The sequence below is a fragment of the Aethalodelphis obliquidens genome, unplaced genomic scaffold (assembly GCF_003676395.1).
Source record: "Aethalodelphis obliquidens isolate GAN/ISIS:26980383/991018 unplaced genomic scaffold, ASM367639v1 scaffold49, whole genome shotgun sequence".
Lineage (NCBI taxonomy): Eukaryota > Metazoa > Chordata > Mammalia > Artiodactyla > Delphinidae > Aethalodelphis > Aethalodelphis obliquidens.
Genome location: NW_020837993.1, coordinates 5,067,145 through 5,091,210, shown reverse-complemented (window position 1 = coordinate 5,091,210; position 24,066 = coordinate 5,067,145). Strand labels below are relative to the sequence as shown.

The 24,066-nt window shown below is 49.2% G+C and overlaps 1 protein-coding gene across 3 annotated transcripts in view; it reads left to right on the top strand.

Moving 5' to 3' along the window:
- The first annotated feature begins 1,091 nt into the window (after nucleotides 1-1,091).
- The window catches only part of RGMA (repulsive guidance molecule BMP co-receptor a), a 44,484-nt gene continuing 21,509 nt past the window's right edge, over nucleotides 1,092-24,066 (top strand). Inside the window, exons 1-2 of one of the 3 annotated variants that reach the window (XM_027083158.1) lie at nucleotides 1,092-1,465; nucleotides 20,376-20,491. In XM_027083158.1, coding sequence (XP_026938959.1) covers nucleotides 1,452-1,465; nucleotides 20,376-20,491 — 130 coding nt within the window. In that variant the 5' untranslated portion in view covers nucleotides 1,092-1,451. Of the gene's footprint in view, nucleotides 1,466-19,834; nucleotides 20,211-20,375; nucleotides 20,492-24,066 lie in introns of those variants that run through there. The other 2 variants (XM_027083157.1, XM_027083159.1) reach the window with 2 other exon arrangements.

The following is a 24,066-nucleotide window of genomic DNA, read 5'->3' as shown; positions in this document are numbered from 1 at the left end:
GAATATTGAGTTAAAACCACACCCCTCAAGACCACAAGCATAAATAACGATCGCGTTATTTTAATGCAGATGATACCTTTTTATTTTGCAAATCCAAAGAGTTCTCATCGTATCAAAATCCAAGACAGCTTGTTTTCTGTGAGAACGCGAAGGCCATAACCCTGTTTGAAATGCACTAGCAAATTTCTGTAACCGTGCAATGCTAATTTAGGCGTGAGCTGTGTGTTCAGGCTGACTTCATGCCCCGGCTAGAGTTTCAGATTTGCACAGGGCGATTGGGTGGCTCTTTGCTGTTTCACTGCAAAGATCTTTCCCTGGACTCCGGAAGCCTCTGGGGAATTTACCGCGGCCGAAGTGGCCGCGTTCTCGCCAGTGTGTGCATGCGCGCTGCATGGCGAAACATTCTTTTGAAAAGTCCGTGAAAATCCACTCGCAATCCGTGCGTGTGCACGTAAAATCGCAGAGCAAGGACCGGAAAGACCCGCAGCGGAGCACACCCTGACCCGAGGTTACTTCTGGGGAGCCGCAGTCATGGGGAGGGGATGTGATATGGTCTTCTTTTTACTCTAGATATGCCTGAGCTTTGTAAAATTGTACACAAGAACGTATTCGCGTATTACACATTTAATACATTTATGTTCATTTTTTAAAAGAAGATTCTTAAACAAACATCTCAGTACAACAAAGGTGCATCGCTGCAGAGAGCAGCAGCGTTTCTCGTGGATGTGACTGTCTGTTCCAGAAACCTCAGAGTAACACCCCGCGCCCGCCCACCCTTGGACCATCATGGAACTGATGATGGAAACGTACTCTCCAAGACATCCCAGCGGGAGATTAGGAAAGTTGGAGGCGCCTCGCGGGTCGCCGCACTTGCCGCCCGCGCCCCCCTAACCCTGCGTTTAGGGAAGTCTTGACTTTGCAGCTTGCGTACCCCACCGCCGCACTGGTGCTGATGCGTGAAGGTGCTGCCGCGGCGGGCGGGGCAATCCGAGCCCGCACCCCCACCTCCTCTCCCGCCCCCTCCCCGCCGGCCCCGCCCGCCTCGCCCCCAGCCTGCGCCCCGGGCGGCCGGCCCGCCCCTTCCCCTCCGCGCGCAAACGAACCTCTCGACGCCGCGTTCCGCGGCTGCCGGCTGGGGCCGGGCGAGGGAGGGGGTTAGCCCGAACAGCCTGACTCTGCAGTAGTCTCCCGAGCGCGGGCTGCGCCGCCCGAGCCGCTAGGCTGGGGAAGCACTAGCCGTTCGCTCACGGGCCGGCTCCTCCAGGCGCTCGCAGGCATGCAGCCCGGGAGCAGGCGGCGCGCCCCGGGCCGCTGCTGAGCCGGCCCGGGCGGCGGGGACCATCGCCTGCCGAACCCCTCCCACCTTGCCCCGGGGCCGACGAGCGGCGCCCCGGCACCCCCTCTTCGCCCGCAGCCCCGCCAGCGCCACCCTCCGCGGGCCGCAGGGGCTCATGCAGCCGCCAAGGTAAGCGCGGGCTGGGAGCGAGACGGACCCGGCTCTTGACATCCCGGAGGCGCCACCGCCACTTGCTCGGGGCACGACACCGCTGTGGTCCTCCCCAACCCTGCGTCTCATCTTGCTCCCATCTTGCCCAGATTTGGAGCTTTGCTGCGCCTCGATCCCTTTAGCTCTTGGCAGCAGTAAAGTTTTTGTGGTTTGGTATTTGCTCTTTTTTCCTAAAATGCTCTCCCCGGGCAGCCGGCAGCGCGCGTGGTTGGGCAGACCCGGCGAACGTCTGTACCACTGTGCGCGTGCTGGGAGCTCCCTTTCTCCCGCGCGGCCGTTGCAGTCGGCCCGCGGAGCCTGGGACTGAGCGTGCCACCCGGCTGTCCAGCCGTGAACCCCATTGGCACGACTCGCCCGGCCCCCTCCTCCTGCTCTGCGCCCGGCTGCCTAACCAGCTGCAGAGTCGCGGCTGGAGCGCCTGCCCCGGGGGGCGTCGACGCGGCGCACTGTCTGAGCTCGGGTCCGAGCGGTCCTTCGCCTGGGAGGGCAGGTGCGCAGGAAGGTGAGGGGCTTGGGGTGAGTGTTAAAGGGATAGGATCCCCGAGTGGCCCTGACGTTCCTAAGTGGACAGGTGGGCCCGGCGGCCCGGGCACCGCGACGGCTGCGCGCGTGGCCCGAGCCGTGGCTCATCCCAGGGAACGAGTGGGGCAGGGGAACAGGTGTATTTAGGGGGAGGGCCGATGTGGGGGACGCTCGGATGCAATTCTTGATTGCATCCTCTTAATGTAATTGCATAAGATTTGCTCGGAGGTAGAATCAATTCCCCCAAATTGAGTTTTTTAATGGGAGCCTGCGAGCTGCTGTTATGTGGTGTGGTTTCGGAAGGCGTTGGATTGTATTTATTTTGTAAATCGGATGTCTTGCGATCGGATTAGGGGAAATCGCGCCATCTAGCGGAAATGGTACGCTGCGCGTTTCTTTTAGGCCGAGAAGTTGGATGTTCTCAAAGTAGGAGATTCCGGCGCGTGGCGTGGAGGCAGGAACCAGCAGGCGGGTCCTGGGATGAGTATTTCTAGGTGTATTTACAGTCCGCCTGAGCGGGAGCTCAGCGACGCCCCCAGCTCCGCACGCCGAGCTCAAGGGCCAGAATTGCAGCTCGTACTGAGTGGCAGGTTGTCACCTCGAGGAGATCGTCACCTTCTCCTTCTGGCTTGAGGGTCCTCTAGCAAGAACATAACGCAAAATGTTGCCTGCCGGTGAGTCTGTGCCTGTTCTCTGGGCATCTGTCCCAGAAATCGGAAAAACCTATGCACGGACCGTTGTCTTCTCCCGTGTATCACAGATGAGTGATTTTTCAGGCGAATCTTGAGCCGTAACCCCTAGAAAAGGGATTGGCTGTGCTCTAAAGGGCAGCTGAAGGAGAGAATTGGGAAAGAGTCTGGTGCAGATCTGTACAGGAAAGGTATAATATACCAAAATGGCATTTTTTTTTACACAAAGAAGAGGCTTCCTGCTGTTCCACTACCACAGCGAGTGACAAGCAGGCCTCCTGTATGAGAGGGACATGGTCTCCAGTTAGCAACTGGGGCGGACTTCGCTGGACAGCCAGCTGAGCCGACAAAGACTGTGGGTGGGGCTCCCTGTCCTTGGTGCCTGGTTTTTGCTGCCACCTTCCAGGCCAGATGATATTAGCACTGAGCTGGACTCTCCCTGTTCTGAAGTGTAGTCTGCTTCCTTGTAGAGCAGTGTGGTGTTCTCCTTGTGGGGAGGACCCTTGCCCCCTTAAGATCCTCTGAGCTGTGGTGGCGGTGAGGGAGGTCCCAGCCTCCTTTTTTCAATAGCCCTGCTCCCATCATTTCCCTCCCAGGTGACAGGTGCTTGTGCTCTGAATAGACATATGGAGTGGTGAGTGGCTTATCTGCTCACTCCCCACGCTATCTCAAACTGCCTCGCCGTTTGCAGGTGTTTATTTAATAACTAGATTTATGACAAAGAGGGTCTTGCAGTAACCTGGCATCTTATTCAAAGAGGGCTTCTCTGACCTTTGCTAAGAAACCTCTGTCTGCTTTCTTTCCTTACAAGCGTCTCCAAGGCGTGACTCGCTCCATCCCCAGTGGGTGTAATAATACAGAATGGAGGATGAGAAGCTCCTGGTTAATATGACCCTTGACTTGGCTCTTCACCCGCCCTGTAGGAGCCCAATACAGGAGTTCTTAGATGAGGAGACGCAAAATAAAATGAATAGGTAGTCAGCATTCCTAACACTGGGACAGGGAGTTTTTCAAGTCACTCTCACAGTGATGCTCGCTGCTTCTAGGAAGCAGGCAGGAAGAGGTGCTGGCATTTCCACTGCTCAGAAGAGGAAACTGATGCCCAGAGAGGTGCAGAGGAATAGCCAAGGTTCTGTGAGTTTAAAGTGCTTTTTTCCCTACAGCCTTGCTACCAAATGAATTAAACTCAAGCACTTGGTTTTACCAAGTATGGCCCCCAAATAGGGCATGCCATAGGAGATGTGTTCACCTATCTCTCCAGAAGCCTGCCATCCAGAAAAAGAGACAGGATATACCCAGATGAAACTGATCATAAACAAAGTTCAGGCTTATTGGAATCTGTTATTTCTGTGAAACAAGGAGGCACTCCTACTTAAAGATCACTGTTCTAGAACTTGACTTACAACATCCCAAGTGTAAGTTCAAACCACGTTTACGTGTCTGCAGTGTTCCTGTGGCTCTCTGGAGAATGGCTTTGCTTTTCAAACAACATTCATTGTTTATCCATTCAGCAAACATAACATAGACTTAACTTGAAGGAGACCCAGGCTTTCTCACCTGTGGTATCCAGCCCCATTCAGATGACAGGCTTCTCTTTTTCTTATTTTGACTGAATGACACCACAATTTCAGCTTCTCTTCCCTTAGCAACAGAGCTCTGAAGAGCAATGAACAGGGCAATGGAAAAAATGAAGAACTGTCTTGCCCAGGTGTGCAGACAAGGTCAGACAGAAGTCAGTTTCCTTGGTGACAAATGAACATCTTTTAAAACGATGCCAGTTTCTTAGCCAGGTCTGACCTATGAGTAGAAAATGCTGTATCACACTAGAGCCTCTGGGTCAGGAGACAAGAATACCCACTGAGGTGTGAAACTTCATAATCTGTGGGCAAGAGGAAGAAGAATTTTTGAGATTTGGGCAGAAATCAGAAAAAATGCTAAATGCAAGTAACTTTTATAGCCCCATTTGAAAGATTTAAAGTCACTGCTACTTGACAAACATAAATACGCATTATGTACCTTATAAAATTATTATATCCAGATTACTACTGTAAAAAATTAAAGTGTAGCAGGCACTGTTTTTGTGGAAAATAATGACAAAATTGCCGGTTGAGTTTACTTCTCATTTTTCAACTGTTTGTTTAAAGCAACATTCCAAGATGGAGAACTTCCAGGAATCAGGACCCTGGGTTTGCCAGAGTCTGAAAATCTGGCAGAAACTTGAAAACAAAATATTCTGTCAACAATCTGGTAAAACAAGACCAATCCTTACAGATTCTGTGTCCTCCACAGGGCATAACAGAGATGAGTGGGTATGAGTACCAGTGCCCTAAAACTTGATTGATATCTCACTAGGGTATCGTTTAGTAGTTACCATCCGATGTGGTTTCCACTTCTGTTTTATTTTTTTGTCTTTGGAGGTGCTCCGAGCTCAAGGTCTCTGCAGCAGCTTGCCCTGGTTGACAACAACGATCTGTCCTGGTTCCTGATGATACCCACTCTATATCTGCCCTTGTGAGCAGAGATATTCTCCCTCAGTCCTGAGCAAGAGGCTCGGTACCATTACTTATTCTTTTTTTTATTGAAGCGTAGTTGATATACCACATTATATAAGTTACAGGTGTACAATATAGTGATTCACAATTTTTAAAGGTTTTACTCCATTTATAGTTACTCTAAAATATTGGCTATATTCCCCATGTTGTACAATATATCCTTGTAGCTTATTTTATACATAATAGTTGACATGTCTTAATCCCTTATGCCTGTATTGCCCCTCCCCACTTCCCTCTCCCCTCTGGTAACCACTAGTTCATTCTCTATATCTGGGAGTCTACTTCTTTTTTGTTATATTCACTGGTTTGTTGTGTTTTTTAGATTCCACATATAGGTGATAGCATACAGTATTTGTTCTTTGCTGTCTGACTTGTTTCACTTAGCACAATGCCCTCCAAGTCCATCGATGTTGCTGCAAATGGCAAAATTCCATTCTTTTTTATGACTGAGTAGTATTCCAGCATGTATATATATCACATCTGTGGTTGCTTCCATATCTTGGCAGTTGTAAATTGTAAATAATGCTGCTATGAACATGGGGATGCACATATCTTTTAGAATCAGTGTTTCTGTTTTTTTTCAAGTATATGCCCAGGAGTGGAATTGCTGGGTCATATGGTAGTTGTATTTTTAGTTTTTTGAGAAATCTCCCATTACTTCTTCTTAGCACACGTATTCTTCTTGAAGGTGGATGCAAACAATTTTTCGTCCTCTTTAGGGGTTTTCTCCTTGATGACTTCTTTAAACGAGACCAGGTGGAAACATAGGAACACACAAAGACTGACCCATAATGGCTTCCTAAACATCCGTCATGGTATAAGCCTTGTCGGTTACAATGTGAACACTCCACCTGAGAATTCAGTCTCCTGACAGACTTTTTAATACATTTCCCACAGTGTGTATTTTCCTCCAGGTTCGCTATTTAAAATCCATGATATCTAGTTGTTCAAGGTGCTTTCACCGTTTTATCCTCTTCATCAAAGTCCAGTCCACTTGTGAGACTACCACATCTTCCTTGTTACCCCTTGCAGGAATGCATTTACCTGGCTGTCAAAGAGGCTAGCTCAGGAAACATCTGCTGGGCCATCACAGTGACTTGGAAATTTGCTGCCAGTGTGCATTTTTGGCCCCAGAATAGAATAGAATAAAATAGAATAGATGACTCTTACAAGAACAAGTCCCTTGGACTGCTGAGGGTGCAGCTAAGCTACCCCATGGTATTGCTGCCTCTGCATCCATTTTGTTTGGCCAAGTGGCCTGTGAGGACCTTAAATTGACACCAGCCCCCTCATACAAGTGCATGCGCTAGGTAGCAGCCAGCCCTCATGACCCGCAGTCTCCCCTCCTCCCCAGGGCCTACCCCTTGTGCACCCGTCAGCTAAGATCTCCATCAGGTTCACTGAAAGCTCACTCTTTTGGTTTGAATTGACCTATCTGGCCTTAGCTCAGGAACCCCAAAGCACTCTGCCCACAGACCCTAATCAAGACATGTGCCACAGGGCTTCCCTGGTGGTGCAGTGGTTGAGAGTCCGCCTGCCGAGGCAGGGGACACGGGTTCGTGCCCCGGTCCGGGAGGATCCCACATGCCGCGGAGAGGCTGGGCCTGCGCGCCATGGCCGCTGGGCCTGCGCGTCCGGAGCCTGTGCTCCGCAACGGGAGAGGCCACAACAGTGAGAGGCCCGTGTACCACACACACAAAAAAAGACATGTGCCCCAGGTCCTGTTTTCTGTTTGCACTGGGCCTTGACTTCCCCATGTGGCCCCTAGAAGTGCACCAGGTACTTCCTCCAGGACCTGTGAGTAATGAACTTCCCTATTTCAGTTTCTCTCGTGGTCTGTAGTTGAACCCTGGCTCACCATCCAGCACCTGTGCTCCACTTGACAAGTGTGAATGTGACAGATTCATAACAGAAGAGCACGTGGAAATGCATATTTCATTCACAGAATCGTAAAAACTACCAGCTTTCTTCAAAACAATTGGTACCTTGAAAAAGGGTAAGAATTAATTGGAAAGAATAAGAATTAATGTTTGTTTGGAAGTTTTGGTATATAACTTTCATTTACATTTAATTTAATATCCTTCATGGAAAGAGGTAGAATATAAATAATAAATAGATTTTTAATACAATTGCACTTTCTCAGATGGGCTTCCATTTATGCAAGCAAAAAGAAATGTAGAGCTTATGGGTGTTCCCTGGTGGTCTTGTGGTTAGGATTCGGGACTTTCACTGCCATGGTCTGGGTTCAGTCCCTGGTCGGGGAACTGAGATCCCGCAAGCTGTGTGGTATGGCCAAAATAAAAAAATACGGAGAGAGAGAGCTTTGAGTGCAGACTCACCTGTAGACGTGATGAGGCTCATGAGGGCTTCCCCTCACAGGTCCAGACCTGCTAATGACCCCTCACTCCTAAGGTTGGTAGGTCATTCTGCCCCAGAGCAAGGGATTCGTGGGAGTTTAATTTGTGTTGTTTTACATCAGTCAGTGCAGCTAAAATAGTTTGAAATTCAGATTTCGGAATACTGATTTCAAAGTGCTTCCCTTACTATCCTGAGGCATACTTGTTTTTGTATCCTTGGGTATCTCAAGATCGTATGGTAAGGAAGAGCTAGAGGCCACCCTCTTCAATGCTGTGAGGGTTTACATTGCTTTTATTTTTCTCTGCATTTTGAGAAAGGAGATCCCTAAACTCCAAGCATCTGATTTCTTCATGAGCAAATGGATGCTATTGGCAGAGTCTACTGACTTCAGGGGTTCATTGCTAGGGAGCATACTGCTCCCTACATACACACACCTGGGCCAAGAGTCAATGAGGGCAAAGCAAACCCAAGCCAAAACGGCACCCAAACCAAGATAGCACGGAAGTCCTCCCTTTCTGGGTCAATGACCAATCTCTAGGGGTGGAAGCCCATCTGGCTTTGAATTTAATTAAGACATGCTCTGAATAGCTTGAGGTCTGAACGGACTGCGGTGAATGGATACTGTAGATAGATTTACCTAAACATTTTGTTGTGTTATATTTACCTGTCGCTCAGAGGCTATTAAGTCAGGTAAGCACTCTATGAAACCTTGACCTAAAGATACCATTTAACATCCAAAAGAAAGAAGAAGAATCTATAAGTATTTCAACTTCATAAGTTTTTAGGGGGGTAGGGGAGATGGTGCAGGAAAATTTTTCTTTCCTTAAAACATTTTAATATTTTTGTTTGTTTATGGAAAACAGTGTATCTCTAAACATGCTCACATCTCTAATGAATGACCCATCATTATACATATGGAGCATAACAGGAAAAAGTAAACCCCAGTGAAGATGAGAAGTAGCTGTGATTTGGTGGGAAATACATTGGACTTGGCATCACAAGGCCTGGTTTTGAGCCTCTCTCTGCCATTTATATTCTTGGTGACCTTGGACACGTCACATAATCTCCCTGAGTCTCAGTCTCCTCATTTTGAATTGGAGACAGCTGTGCCCATCCCATAGTTGAGACCACCCTACAGTTACGTGGGAGACTTTGTCTTATAGTGGTTGATCAATAAAACTTGAGTATAACTGATCATGCACTTAGAACCCACCCAGAAGTCAAGGTTATCTAAAAGTCCTTGGGCACTAATTCGAAAAGATACGTGCACCCCAGTATTCATAGCAGCGCTACTTAAAATTGCCAAGATGTGGAAACAACCTAAGTGTCCGTCAACAGATGAATGCTTAGAGAAGACATGTCATATAGATAGATAGATAGATTAGATATAGAGATATATATACACACACACTGACATATACATACACACAATGGAATATTAGTCAGCCATAAACAAAGAATGGAATTTTGTCATTTACAGCAACATGGATGGACTTGGAGGGCATTGTGCTAAGTGAAATACGTCAGACAGAGAAAGACAAGTACTGTATGATATCACTTATATGTGGAATTTAAAAAAATACAACAAACTAGTGAATATAACAAAATAAAAAGAAGCAGACTCACAGGTATAGAGAACAAACCTGTGGTTACCAGTGGGGAGGGGCTGGCAATACAGAGCTGGTGGAGTGGGAGACACAAACTATCGGGTATAAGATAGGCTACAAGGAGGTATTGTACAACATGGGGAATACAACCAATATTTTGTAATAATTGTAAATGGAGTGTAACCTTTAAAAATTGTATTAATACTTTTTTAATTTTTTTAAATTTAAAAAATTAAATAAAAGTCCTTGGGGAACTTTACAGATTTCCCCACTGTCCCCACGCATACAAAGGCTGTAGCAGAATCAGGTACATAGTAGATACTTTGTTACAATCAAAACAATGGTTCTTATCCATGATATAAAACTAACATTGGCAACTACTTATCAACACTTACTCTATGCCAGGCATCTGCTCTAAATTTTCTATTATTGTGTTAACTCATTTAATCCTCACAATAATCCTCTGAGGGAGCCAGAGTCTATCCCCATTTTTCAGATGAGATAACTGAGGTTTAGACAGTCTGTTCAGACTGCATGTTCTTGGCCAGCATGCCATATTGCCTCTGTAATGTAAAAGTGCAGACATTCCCTCAGCCTCCAACAAATTGAAAAAAAGAATACCATCGTGGCAGAGGCTAATGTCACGTAAGCAACACATTTGTTCTTTCTCGATTGGCACCCTTCCCCACCGCCCATCAGCTGGGGATCTTCTTCATTTCAGCTTTGCATTAGCCATTCTAAACAATTTTGAATTTGATGAATAACTTGGTCCTCTGTTCCTATTGCTAAATGTCTGTGGTATTTGTGCTCGGCACCGACTTGTTCATTAATCCAAATACTGCGGCCTTCTGCTGGTTGGGAGAGAGACGCAGACTCGCTGATCAATTCAAACAGTTGCCATTTGGTGGACAAATGGGTCCAAGTTGGTTCTTCTCCCAAGAACTTACTGGAATGGGGAGAAGTAGACACTGGGTGGTCTGTCCTCCCTCACAGGAACCTGGTGCATCTCAGTATGGGTACCCAGAAGTTGCTTTAAAACAAGAGGTTACTAAATGTTTACAAGGTGTGGTTTCAGGTATACAGTAGTATTGCTGGGTATGACTGCTGAAGAATTTCATGCTGACACTAAAACATAGAAGTGTCACTTTTCAAATAACATTTCCTACTTGCTCAGCAACATTTCGCTTGGGAGAACCCAGAAATGTTCCAGATGAGGCCCCAGGATGGGTCCTCAGAGTCAGGTATGGGCAAGGCCAGTTAGTTACAAAGCCAACACTAGTTCACTGAATTCCTAGAGATACCAGACTGTGAAGCTGGGAGACCGCCCTCCCCCTGGGGGTGGGCGGTGGGATGTGGTGGGCAGCCAGGCCACGATTCTGCAGATTGAGAAGCTGCGGGTCCAGAGGTAGGAAAGGACAGGGACCACACAGCTAGAGGTAGAACTGCTCCAAATCCCAGGTCTCTCTCTTTCCCCACATCCACTGCAGTGTCTAAAAACTTTCAATCTGAACACCGACAATGAAGCAATTTACAAATACTATCACTTCGTACTGGGCTTTGTAGGCAGAAGAATTTGCAACTGTAGACCAGCTAGTAGCTGGAGTCGCAGACAAGAGCTCAAGAGGACAAGAGCTCAAGACAAGAGCTCAAGAGGAAAGTGAGGAAGACTTTCATACATGAAACTCCAGCTATGTACTAGCTTATAATCCCAGTTAGCAAGGAAGGGGAGAGGTATCAAAAGAATAAATGAGGCTGCCCCAGGAGCTTACTGAGAATCTCAGAGGTCAAGAAGGAGAGGTGCGAAGGACGGAAGGAGGGGCTTAAATTATGGAAATGTGACCTCAGAAACTGTTACCATGTCATCAGGAGGGCTCCAACCCAGCCTGGGCTGAGGCTGGGGGACCTCAAAGGGAGTCCTTCCTTCTGTTCTGAGTAAGAGGATGAGTACAGAGATGCACGAGGGTCAGTGGAGGCAGAGAGAAGACCAAACATCTCCATGCCTGGGAAGGAGTTAGTGAGCTCATCAGAGGTGGTGTGACAGCTGGGAGTCACCCAGACCTGCCCAAACCCCACTCTGCCACCAAGCCAGCTGGGTCACCTCAGGCAGGTTACTTGCCTTCTGCAGTGTAAGTTGGGGTAAATGAGTGTTGTCTGACTTATGGATGAGAGAAGAGAGAAGACGTGTTTTCGAATGAGAATTGAAGTCCAGGAAGAGAAGAGGATGTAGTTTTATTTATTTATTTTTTTTTTGCGCTACGCGGGCCTCTCACTGTTGTGGCCTCTTCCGCTGCGGAGCACAGGCTCCGGATGCGCAGGCTCAGTGGCCATGGCTCACGGGCCCAGCCGCTCCGCGGCACGTGGGATCTTCCCGGACCAGGGCACGAACCCGTGTCCCCTGCATCGGCAGGCGGACTCTGAACCACTGCGCCACCAGGGAAGCCCTAAGATGTAGTTTTAAAAGGCATTTGGCATTCCTCATATGGACTATTTTATTTTATTTATTTATTTATTATTTTTTAAGTGAAGTATAGTTGATGTATGATATTATATGTTACAGGTGTACAATATAGGGATTCATAATTTTTACAAGTTATACTCCATTTATTGTTATTACAAAATATTGACTATATCCCCCTTGTTGTACAGTATATCCCTGTAGCTTATTTTATACTTAATAGTTTGCACTTCTTAATTCCCTACCCCTATATTTCCTCTCCACCCTTCCCTCTCCTCACTGGTGACCCCTAGTTCTCTGTACCTTTGAGTCTGCTTCTTTTTTCACATGGACTGTTTTATATTTAAGTCTACCTCTACATACGTACATCCCCTTTGACTCTTCTTGGAGTCCTCAGCTCCTGACATAATGGAGGGACTCATAGGGCTATTTCGCTGAAAGTCAGAATAAAAAAGGAAATACCCACTGGGGAGGGAGCAGTTGAGGGCTTGCTAATACTTTTTGGTAAAATGATAGCTAGCTACATAGATAAATAGGTTGATTGATTGATTGGTTGATTTTTATGTGTGCTTATGTGCATATGGAAATATCTAGAAAGATGCACATGAAACTGTTGATAGTTATGGCCTCCAGGGATACTCACCTGATTTCATTTAACAGGAAATTGATTTTTGAACATGTGTGCATATTACTGTTCCAATTTCTTGAAACAAATTTGATGTTAGATTGAAGGAAACGGAAAGTCCAGAAAATTTGTTCTCCTAGCATTTTCTTTTTTAAAAAAATCCCTTTTATATCTTTCCAGCATCATGAATATGCCCATGCCTACCAAGCAGGGGTGTGCTTCTGGAAGCTTCTGAGGTGGACACTCCATGCTGATGTCCCATGCCAATCTGGTCCTCCAAAGTGAACTCCTGAGCAGGGATGTTGCTACCCCACGGAGCAGTCTGATGTGATTTGTCCACAAGGTGGAATTTTGACAGATGTGTACCAGACAGTATGAGGCCAATGGTGACACAGTTGTCACCAGATCTGGTACTAATGAAGTCTTGCTTTGCAGTCAGTGGTCAAGTTCGTTCAAGAAGCTACTGACAAAGACCCCCCACTCTAAAAGATTCTTCAGCCTGGTAAAGTCCCAAGTTAATTTGAGGCAACAGGGATGGGGAATAAACGGGGGGCTCCTGAGACACCACACAGTCACCCCTCTCACAGTCCTCAGAACTAGAATTATTTGTCTCCACATCTGCCCGCGCCCCTGGGCTTCCTGGGGACTTCCTGGGCGAACTGTCTGCTGCTTATCCGAAAACTCCCAAAACCCACTCAGAGCCTAATACTCAGTGCATGCTTGTTGAATGAATGAAACAGAAAAACAAATAAATTAAAAGAATCTGCCTTGCATGTGCGAGTGGGGTGGCGGGGGCGGGGGGGCGGGGGGGGGAGGTCGGTGGGGGGTGGATCTTAGTAACCTGATCACAGACATTAAAAGACATGTCCAAGAGCAAATAAAATCTGCTAATGTTTTAAATCCATTGAGAGAGTTCGAAGAGAAAGTGACATATCTCTTCAGTTTCTGAAGAGCTGTTGGAATGTCAGGGAAATGTGTGTTTCAAAAAACCATTAAAATATTGGAATAAAATCTGTATGTTTTAATTACTAAGAATAAGCGTCCCTCAGGGTGAGGGACAGAGCTCATAAGCCACGGAAGTAGTGTGCACACACAGAGAAAGTAAAGCTACAGCAAACAAACAAAACCAAGATAAGCCAAAGTGGGAACACATTGGACGGCTTTCCGAAATCAACAGTAAAGAGGTTCCTTGATGCCAGAGTAAGGACAGTGAGACCCAAAAATGCTTTGGAAGAAGAGAAGCAGGGAGATTCCTAAATTGTCATGGAAACAAATAGGTCAAGGACAGCCTGTGGCCCTCTACCCCAGGAACGTCTGGAGAGAAGGGAGCAATGGCAATTAAAGATGGCAGTCATATCCTTGTGGCCAAAATATCCAACTTTCCTTCCACACCTGGCCTGCACCCAAGGGCGTACATGCTGGGCCCCCTGCCCACAAAGGAAGCCCACCTATCCAGGAAGGGTCACTTTTAATAACCACTTTGTGGAATAGATACTAAAAAAGTAGTATCAGCAAGCATTTTGTAAAGTCCTAATTAACTGGCCAAAGCACAACACGCTTTCTGAAAAGAGAACATGAAACTGGACCAATCTGTTAGCATTCCTTGAGGAGGTAGAAACAGGTCTGGAGCAACCCAGGGATGAATTATGTTTAAACGTTCAAAATTCCTTCTGACAAAGTTCCACCCCAAAGGTCATTTCCAATAGTAAATTCCTCCAAAACATAAAGGGAAATCTCCATGGATCGGAATTGTCCTTAGAGACAGGAAAAAAAAGAGGATAAACAGGTACTTTTCTAGATGAAGAATTATAAACAGTGGGGATCCCCAAGGATCACTGGTGCTCCCAGACTTTGTTTAAATGTCCATAGATCATCTGGAGGAATGACTGGTTCCAGGCCTGCAGATGAAATGGTTCCAGGCTCTCCAGAGAGATGGCAAACAAATGGTGATTAACTGCAGGACCAGTTTATGAGTTTGCAAGAAGATACATATTAAGCTTTTGCAGGGGCAAGCCTCAGTTAATACATTTAGGAAAACAACCCAAATTACAAAAATAACAGACTGTGTCCAGTCTGTTTATAGCCCCCAAGGGATCTTGGGGGTCTTTGCAAAATGTTTGTTTGCCCAAGACTGTGCAGGACCAAGCGTTCAGAAATGGTATTGGAAACTAAGCCAAAAATAGTCTTCTCCCTGGGCTCTACCCAAACCTGGCAGTTTTATGACCTTCTCCTAGAAAAATGTCTCAAAACTGTAGAAAGGTGAGTAATCACCCAGGCAGAAGGCTTTCCTGAGAAGCTGGGCTGCTTTGTTCTTTAAGGACGTCAGTGTGGAAAGATGAAGCCAGAAAGGTGACATGATCAAAGTCTATGAAACCTTAAAGGTTATGCAGAGATTGAGCAGCTCTGGTTCATCAAATCTGAGATGGACAGACCCAGCGTAGCCCTTGAAGTTTGAAAGAGGATTTTGAGGGACAAATTACAAAGAAGGATTGGGTCCCACTCTGAGTTGTCAATGAAGCAACTGAGTTCCTCAAAATGTGGTATAGGGCAAAATTTTTTCAAAGGTGGAGAGTGGAGGGGATGGGAGTAGGCTCAAGAAATTTTGCCAGTAAATGGATAATGGATTAAGAGCCATCAACAACACATCCCTGCACCTCTGAGGATGGCTCAAATAATTCTTGGGACCAGTTGGACCTTAGCTTCCTCCTGATTGGTCAAGAATCTGTGCATAGATGTGAGAGGAACCAAAATCAAACCAGTTTCAGCAAAACAAGGACTTTGTTGGCTCCCATAGCTGGAGCAGGTCCTCGTGGAGCTCCGAGGAGCTAAGAAGGAGCTTCAGGGAGAATCATGTGCTGAAGAGTGGCATGGGGATGGTTAGCCCTGAAAATCGCCATCAGTCCCTGAAGAGCTCACCAGACACAATGCAATTTTAGTATAAACAGTATGCCAACTCTGCAAACACAGCTTCAGCCCACAGCACTCATCAATACTCACCTTCCCGTCAGATTACTATCCCCAGACCCATCCTATGGAGGAATCAGAGATCAGAACTGGGAGCTCCCTCATGGCAACAGTCTCAGGACAGATTCTGATTGGTCATCTTGGGTCATGGGCCAGTCACTGCTTTAATGAAATCAATGATTAGGTTCTCTGTCTTGCCTGGACTTTAAGTCCAAGAGGATAAACTGATTGACTCATCCTGGGTCTTATGTGCACCCACGGTTGATGGAGGGTGATGGAACTTAGAACCTACAAGTCCCTACACATTAGTCACCCAGGAGAGCTGACTAAAAATGCTGATACCCAAGGCTCTACCTCCCGAGATCCAGATTCAGCTGCTCTGAGTGGGGCCTGGGCATTTGTATTATTGTCAAATCCCCCATGATGATCTCCCAAAAGAATATACCCCTCTCCTTTGTGAGGCTTTGGGTGGGGCTCCCAAGTGCTAAAAATGCACACCCTAGCAGAGCATGTGCTGGCCTTTCCCAGGCTTTCCCAGGCTCCTGCTTTCTCTTTCTGCAGCCTCACCTCTTTCTCCTATAGCCATCCTCAAGTTTTTCCAGCTCCTCAGGCAAGCCACACCTTGGTACACGGTTTCTTCAGTGTTCCTTCTACCTGGAAGCCCTGCCCTCCTCCTCCTCCCTTGCCCACCACCTTCCCCTGGCACATTCCCAACTGGGAAAACTTCCCTTCCCACGCTGCACCCCAGGCTGGGCTGGAGGCCCCTGGCGCCCGTGTTCTGTGCCTCCCCGACAGCGCCTGTGTTATGCCTTATTGAAAGTGATTGTTAAGTTATCTGTCTTGACTTTAAGCCCAGTGTGGACTTGCACCATCGGAATGAAAGGCACATACAGCACGTCAGGGGTGGGGTTCGGTGTGCTTGGCTCTGCCGTTTATTAGCTGGTAATTGGGTGAGTACTTAAACTCACTCAGCCTCAGTTTCTTCATCTGCAAAATGGGGATAGTAATAGAACCCACCTTAGCCTAAAGTGTCTAGAAATGTAAAGCACTTAGCCAGCACCTGACATAATGTAAGAGCACGCTGAAACATGAGCCATTATTACTATCATTCTTAGTGAAAATGAATCCTTGAAGATACCTCGCAAGATACACCACCCTTTCGGTAAAGCCCTCCCCAGGTAGTTAGTTGTTCACTCCTCACCTCTGTTTTGCCCCTCACCTTCCTCTAATATCTGTTTCTACTAGCAGTTCAAAGATAGGAGTTGTCTTATTGATTTCTTTATACCCCAGGGACTAGCATGTACTAGTCCTAAATATGTATTTATTGACTGATGACTCAGGCCCTGCATTTGAGAACACCCTGTTCATACCCAGAGGCAGGGGAAGCCAGACTCCTTCCCCACCGCTGCCCCTGGGAGGGCTTTAACCTTATGTAAACCTCGCCTTTCAGAAGCTCCCTGCTCCTTCATCACACAACCCCACCCCCCGAAAATGGAGAGGGAGAGATGGGGGGGCGAGGGTTCAGTGGTGGGGCCTCCACAGCCAGGACTGGCGGAAGGGGAACAGGAGCATGAAAAGGTCTCTGCCCCTCCGCCCAGGCTGCATCCAGGGGAAAATGCATAAGTGGTGAGACTCTATAATGAGAGCTGTCAGTCTGAAGTCAGCTACACTTTGCGGTACGCGTGCCTCTCACTGTAGTGGCCTCTCCCGTTGCGGAGCACAGGCTCCGGATGCGCAGGCTCAGCAGCCAGGGCTCACCGGCCCAGCCGCTCCACGGCATGTGGGATCTTCCCAGACCGGGGCTCAAACCCGTGTCCCCTGCATCGGCAGGCAGACTCTCAACCACTGCGCCACCAGGGAAGCCCTGAAGTCAACTACACTTTGATTTAAGTGAGTTTCTATGGCAAATAGAGTGCTGAGTTCCAAAACCCAACATTTCAAGAATTTCTTATTTTTGCAAAGATTTGTGGAGTTGTCAATAAGCTGGTTGGTTTGGCCGGTATGGACAGATTCCTCAAGGTCAACACAACCTCATATTGCTTTATTTGTAGCTGGATTTCTCTTCATAGTCTAAACTGTGTAAAAGCCAAATCTCTACTTCTGTGATGTCCAAATTCAGCCTCACACATTTCTCCTCTGAGAAGGAAGCCCTTTTCGTCCCTTTCCCAAATGATTTGCTTATGCCGTAGGAATTGGATCTCCTCCCAAAATGACAGCCAGTCCCCTGGCCGGAAGGCTGGGGAGCTCCCATGGCCCAGTGCCCCTCCCAGATGGTGCAGGCACACCTCGTTTTATTGTGCTTTGTAGATACTGCTTTTTTTTTTTTTTTTTTAATTGAAGGCCTGTGGCAACCCTGTATCCAGTAAGTTTATCCATGCCATGTTCCCAACAGCATTTGCTCACTTTGTGTCTCTGTGTCACATTTGGGCAATTCTCTCAATATTTCAAACTTTTTCTTTATTGTTCTGTCTGTTATGTGATCAGTGATCTTTGATGTTACTCTTGCAAAATGATTCCAGCTCGCTGAAGGCTCAGATGATGGTTAGCATTTTTTAGCAATAAAGTTTTTTAAATTAAGGTAGGTATATTGTTTTTTAGACATAATGTTATTGCACACTTAACAGACTACAGTATAGTGTAAACATAACTTTGATATGCACTGGGAAGCAAAAAAAATGTGTGGGACGTGCTTATTGCATTAGTTGCTTTATTGCGGTAGCCTGGAATGGAACCCCCAAGATCTCCAAGGGATGCTTGTATTCCGTTGCAGTCTTGGGGTGACAGTATTACCAGCCTGCCCCTTACAGACAAAGAAACTGAGGTGTAGAGGCTGCAGCCAAAGGTCCACACTCTTGGGCAAGGACAGCACCGGGAGGGCCTGCTTCCAGGCCTTCTGAAGCCTGCACAGCCTCTCTGCTGGATCCTAAGCCACGTTCTACGACCCAGAGATGCTGCAGCTGTGGTGGTGGTGAATTTACAGTCGGGGCTGCTGGGAATGCTAATGGATCCTTTCTCTCTCGTTAGCGAGAAGCTTTAGAACTAACTTGTGTAAGGCAGGATCTAGCAAAGGGTGTTCATTGGTGGACCTCAAAGGTGCCTGTGTGCAGTCTGGCTCTGTGCCTGCCTCAGTGTGCCAGGGCTGTCCTGTGATTCTAGAGAATAAATGGTGGATCTGGCTCCTGGATGGGCCAAGCCTGAGGAACGCGAACCGCGATCTGGATTTTGAGGTGGTGGCCTTTCACTGGACAAACCTGTAGCATTTTGCCAACGGGGGCTTAAAATGCATCCCGGTTTGGGGAAATGATAATTAGAGCCTGCCTGTTGGACTGAGACCCACTTTTTTTTTTTTTTTTTTTTTCTGTACGCGGGCCTCTCCCGTTGCGGAGCACAGGCTCTGGACGCGCAGGCTCAGCGGCCATGGCTCACGGGCCCAGCCGCTCCGCGGCATGTGGGATCTTCCGGGACCAGGGCACGAACCCATGTCCCCTGCATCGGCAGGCGGACTCTCAACCACCGCGCCACCAGGGAAGCCCCGTGAGACCCACATTTTTGAGGGAAATACGGTGGCACCCCAAATTGTAAAGCCAGCAGTAGCCATCACAGCATTTTGCCTTAAGGAAACAGCAGCTTGTTTTTGCCCCATGGTGCGGTGCTTGAGGCGTTAGTCCCCTTTCGTACTTGTTTTGTAGAAGCCAGATTCAGAAGTATGACTGCTTTGGGTTCCATCTACAGACCTAGGGTCCTCTTCCCCTAGCCCAAAGCTTTCTCCTTCAGAGCTTCACTCCCCTCCCAGCAGGCAGAGTCCTAAATGCAGACGCAGCCCTGCAGCCTCTGTGGCCTTCAGCAAGTGAGGACTGCCATAGTGCTTAAAAGAAACATCTAAATTGGATAAAAACTCAGAATTTTTTCCAAAGAACCAGATGAGTTGGCTTGGAAGTGAGGTGAGGGGGGCCAAAGGAGCAATTGGTTTGACTAAAAACACTTGCTCTGGCGTATTTGTGTTCCATCCAAAAGATGCTTCTCAGGGGAAGTGGCCAGTCTTAAATATCCCAGCAGCGGCAGGAGAGCTGCGGGGCCTAGGGAATCTTGGGGAGGAGACATTTTGCTCCTGGAAAAATAAGTGACCAAGTTAAAGGAAGTCACCACCCTGATGCTCTCCCAAGAGCGGCCTTGGTGGCCTTGCCCTGGCGGCGCCGAGCGTCCAGGCCCTGCGCACCGCGGGGCCCGCTGCATCCACACCTCCTGGGGTGGCAGCCTCCCTGCCGCCTCCGTCAGGCTCGCAGGCCCCCGACTCCGGAGCGCGGCCAGTACGAGTCCTGGGGCAGCAGCGAGGTGCCTGGAGGGGATGCTGGAGGTGGCCGAACCCAGGCGGGGTGGGTGGCCCGGGGCCAAGGGAGGGGCGGGAGGTAGGGAGGGAGCCTCGAGGTGCTTTAGTGGCCGACATCCATTGGGCCATCCCGCCCAACCCCGGACAACTCGGAAGCGGATTTTTCAGCCTCCTGCACTGGGGACACATCTGAGTGAGAGCAATGAGTCGGGGTGTCGGTGGCGTCTTCGGGACAGCAGTGTAGTTGTAAAGGGATCCTGGGGTTTTTCTCCAAGCTCAGTTTCTACTTGGGCTGGATACGTATAGGGAAGATGGGGGAAGGGGGCGCGGCCGTCCTTGCTCTCTGCCGGCCTTGGCTGTCCCGGGGCATTTGGGCCTTTTCTGCGTGGAAAGCCGCGGGGTTCGGGGAGCCGGGGCGCGCCCACCGTCCTCCAGCCCTGGGTTCCCCAGGTCCCCGCGGCCTGCGCCGCAGCCCGGCCGCCTCGGTCCCCGCCCAGCTCTTCTCCCCCAGCCCCCAGCGGGCCGCGCTGAAACCCGAGCGCGAGGGGGCGGAACGGGAGGCGGCTGGGGCAGCGGGGCCGCGCCGACATTGGAGGCGAACTGGGTGATGGATGGCGAGGGAGGGGCGCGCGGGGAGGGGGGGCGCGCCGGGCGCCCGCGGCCGAGATGGACCGAGCCTCCCGGCTCGCTGCTCCCGCCGGCGGAGCGAGGCTGCCCTTTCTCCGCAGCGTGATTTATTTTCTTCTTTTCTTCTGAACTCTTCTTCCAGGGAGAGGCTAGTGGTAACAGGCCGAGCTGGATGGATGGGTATGGGGAGAGGGGCAGGACCTTCAGCCCTGGGATTCTGGCCGACCTTCGCCTTCCTTCTCTGCAGCTTCCCCGCAGGTAAGGCACAGCCCCCGGCCCGGGGACAGCCGGCCGGGCGCGCGGGGCCCGCTCCCCGGGTCTCCTCGCAGCGCCGGGCCACAGGTCGGCGAGTCGGAGCTCAAGTTCGCCGGCCCCCCGCCTCCCATTTCCACGCGTCTTTGTTTCTCCCGCGTCCCGCCGAAGGCGCGATGGATGCGGCAGTGGGGACCTGGGGGAACCCCTCCCAGGCTATAATGAAAAAGAGGCAGGCGGGGAGGTCGCAGGCGCCGGGGACGTCTCCCAACTTCCGAGAAAAAGGGGGTACCGGGATGCGCCCCTTAGGGGCCCCCGAGAAGGGGGAGAATGGGAGGCACGGACTCGGAGCAGGGGGCACTTTCTCCAGCTCCTCGCCCAGCAGTTTGCAAACCTGCCGGGTGCCCAGGGGTGGAGCTGGGGGCGCCCCTGAGGTCCCAGGCCTGACCCGGACCGCCCCGTCCCGCGGGACCCCGTCCCTCCCCCCCGCGCTCGCCCACGCGGGGAAGCCCACGGACTGGGCTTCGAAGGGCCCTTATTCCTGTTTGATAACATTCCGCGTCGCCCCCTGTTTGTTTTTATTGTGTCAGAAAGGGAGAGAATTTCAGAATTAAAGCTGAAAAAGCCCATCTGTTTCCAATGAATCCCCCATAGTTTTTCACAATGTTTTTGGCAGATCGCTGCTTTCAAATTCCTCCGAGCCCGGACCTCTTGTTTTTGTTGGGGGAAGGGAGACCAACTCCACAGAGAAGCATTTGTTCCTTCCCAAACGCTCCAGTTTCTTTACTTTTTTTTTTCCCCCCCTTTCGGAGGGGGAGGGGGAAGGCACGAAACTTAAATCCCGGGTCTGTTTTCTTTTTAATGTTTCAAGAAAGTTTATTCCATTTTTGCCATATGCTACTCACAGCCTCGAAATGCCAGTTAAACCCTTTGTACCCATTTTCCCCTTGCTAAAAATACAAATAAACCCAGCGTCACGGGTCAAATGGTCCCCGATGCAAGGCGAGATTTCCCGGCTGTTTCCATTGTGCTGCGGGATGCCGAGGTGTCTTTTTTGCAAAAATGAGAGCCTGTTTCGCTCCGCAGGCGGAACGGATCCGCAGCCGCAGCGCTCTACCGAGCTCTGCAAGAAAGGACTTGAGTTAGACCGGGATTGGGTTGTTTTGTTTTGCTCCTCAGCCAGCTGGGTTTCAGGAACTGGCAGAACTGGGCAGTCCGGACTCGGCCTGGCTGTAAGTTGGGGCTCCCGGTGGGAGAACATGCAAGGCAGCTGTAAGGGAGGAGGAATCCTTTTACTTTCCCGCCCCAGCCCTGCTCCGGGGACCCCCAAAACCCACCCGGCCCCGCGCGCCCCAAGGGCGTCCCCGGAGGGTCGCAACCTGCTCGCAGCCCTGGATTCCATTGGGGATGCCCCGGCCAAAGACAAAATGGGGGTGTCAATGCCTTAAAGAGCCTTTAGACCCCGTGCACCCTCGCCCCAGAATGTTACAACCTCCATAGAGGGTCAAGCATCAGGGGGTCCTACTCTCCCTCCCCCTTTTTTTTTTTAAAAGGTAGTTTCCCCACCTATAGAAGGTTCTGGCTGAAAGGCTGATTTGGGTCCTTCCCAAGAACTAAGAAACTAAAATTTGAAATGATCCTCTTCTTAAAAGAAGAAATCCCCCTTTTAGAGATGCAGAAGTTTGTAATGTGTGTGCATCTCGGTTTGGTCCAGATAAAGATCCGGCCCATTGGAAGTTTTATCAGATGGGTTGATAAATGGCTTTTGTCCCTTAGCTGCCATGGGGGATGTGATCTCAGCTTGGAGCTGAAATTGAGAAGGGGGGCTTAGAAGCCCTTAAAACAACACCTTCCCGCTCTTAAAGCGGCAGCACTTGTTAACTTCTTGGGCTGGAGAGAGAGGAAGGGAAGGGCTGGCAGGAAGTACTCAGAGGTAGGAGGGAGCTGTCAGGGCTGGGTGGTGGAGTTTTGCTGTTTTCATTTCTCCATCTTAAAAACTTTATTTTAATAGTCTTCCCCATCGTCTGAGGGAAGCTGGTGGGTTATAGAATTCATAACCCGAATTCCATCACTTGTTTCCAAGAAGCCCATTTCTTTTTGGCTTCAAGGCTGGTAACTAAAACCTGGCAGATAGAGCAGATAGCTGTTGCACTGTCATGCCAACTGGCTAATGTTTCTTCTAATTTGAGGCCTTGACAGCCGCATTTAGTCGAAATTGCCCACCTTGCTGAAAACTGAGCTTCCAGTATGCCCGCATGAAATAATACACTGGGGGCTCTGAAAACGTGTGTGCTCCAGAAACCTGGGTCAAGAAGACGGTTTCTTAAGAGATGAAATGGGTCATTTCCACCACAAAGAGGTGGACTGTCGCCAGAGGGGCTGCTTGGGGATCAAGTCAGAGAACCTGCAGGTCTGCTGGGCAGCTGGGTGGGCGTTAGAGGAAAAAAAAAAAAACAGAAAGCACTGGAGACAGTCAGGGGCCCTGTGTGCCAGCCCCTCCCTCTAAAGACAGGTGGAATCTGGCTGGAGCAGCCTCGTGAAAGCATAGGCTTGTTCAGTGCTAGTCGACTTGAATGGCTTCCAGGAGTAAACCCATAGGACTGCAAATTAAATTGGACGTAGTTATGTGGAGAAAGATGCCTTAACCTCTGCTACACTGAGAGGGTTTGTGTCTTTTGAGAGTGTTTACATGTACTCAGCGTGCGTGGCACACCTCCTGTGGTCCTGACACAGGGACAGCATTCGGGGCCCTCATCGGAGCAAGGTTGGCGTCCGCCTTCAGTCCTGGTGGAAGGACAGGGGCCCTTCGGTGTCCCTTGGGCTGTCAGGGTGTCTGCATGGACCATGCTGTGCCTTCAGCAGATGGACAGAGTGGCCACTGCTGTGGTCTAGCTGGGGGGTGGGGGGTGGCAGGAGGCCAAGAAAGGCTTCTTGGGAGAGTCTTTCACTAATAGCGTCTGCTTCAAAACACAATTAATAGATACTTTTTTAAACTTTGAAACCACCCTGGCTTAATAAAACAGATTTCTAAGAGGAACCCGGCAAAGTCACATGTTGTAGACATGCTGGCATGTTTCCCATTGGCTACACATGGATGCTATACTCCAGCATGGTGGTTCTCAAAATGTGGTCCTTGGGCCAGCAGCATCAACCCCCTCCCTCCCCCCCAGCCCAGGAACTTGTTAGAAACCTACTGAAGCTGATGTTCTGGGGGTGGGATGCACAGTCTGTACTGTAACAGGCCTTCCAGAGGGTTCTGATGCACCTCAAGTGTGAGGACCACTGTTCTAAAAATCATTGCCCTGGGCCTTTCTTTTTTCCTCTTTCCCCTTCCTTTTAAACCACAGCTGTTTTAGAAAGATTAGTCCTCAGTGGGGAAACTAAGGCTTGCAGAGACGCAAGTCCTCTGCAGTATCCAAGTACATCTGTGTCATTGTAGAGATGAGAATATTTATCTCGGAGCTGCTATTCAAAAACGTACAAGCAAGTCAACCTACTTACCATGTTATTGTCCTTCCAGTAGGACTTTGTGTCCCAGAGGGAAAGACTGAAATAAGTCCCATTGCAAGAGCCGGATGGCA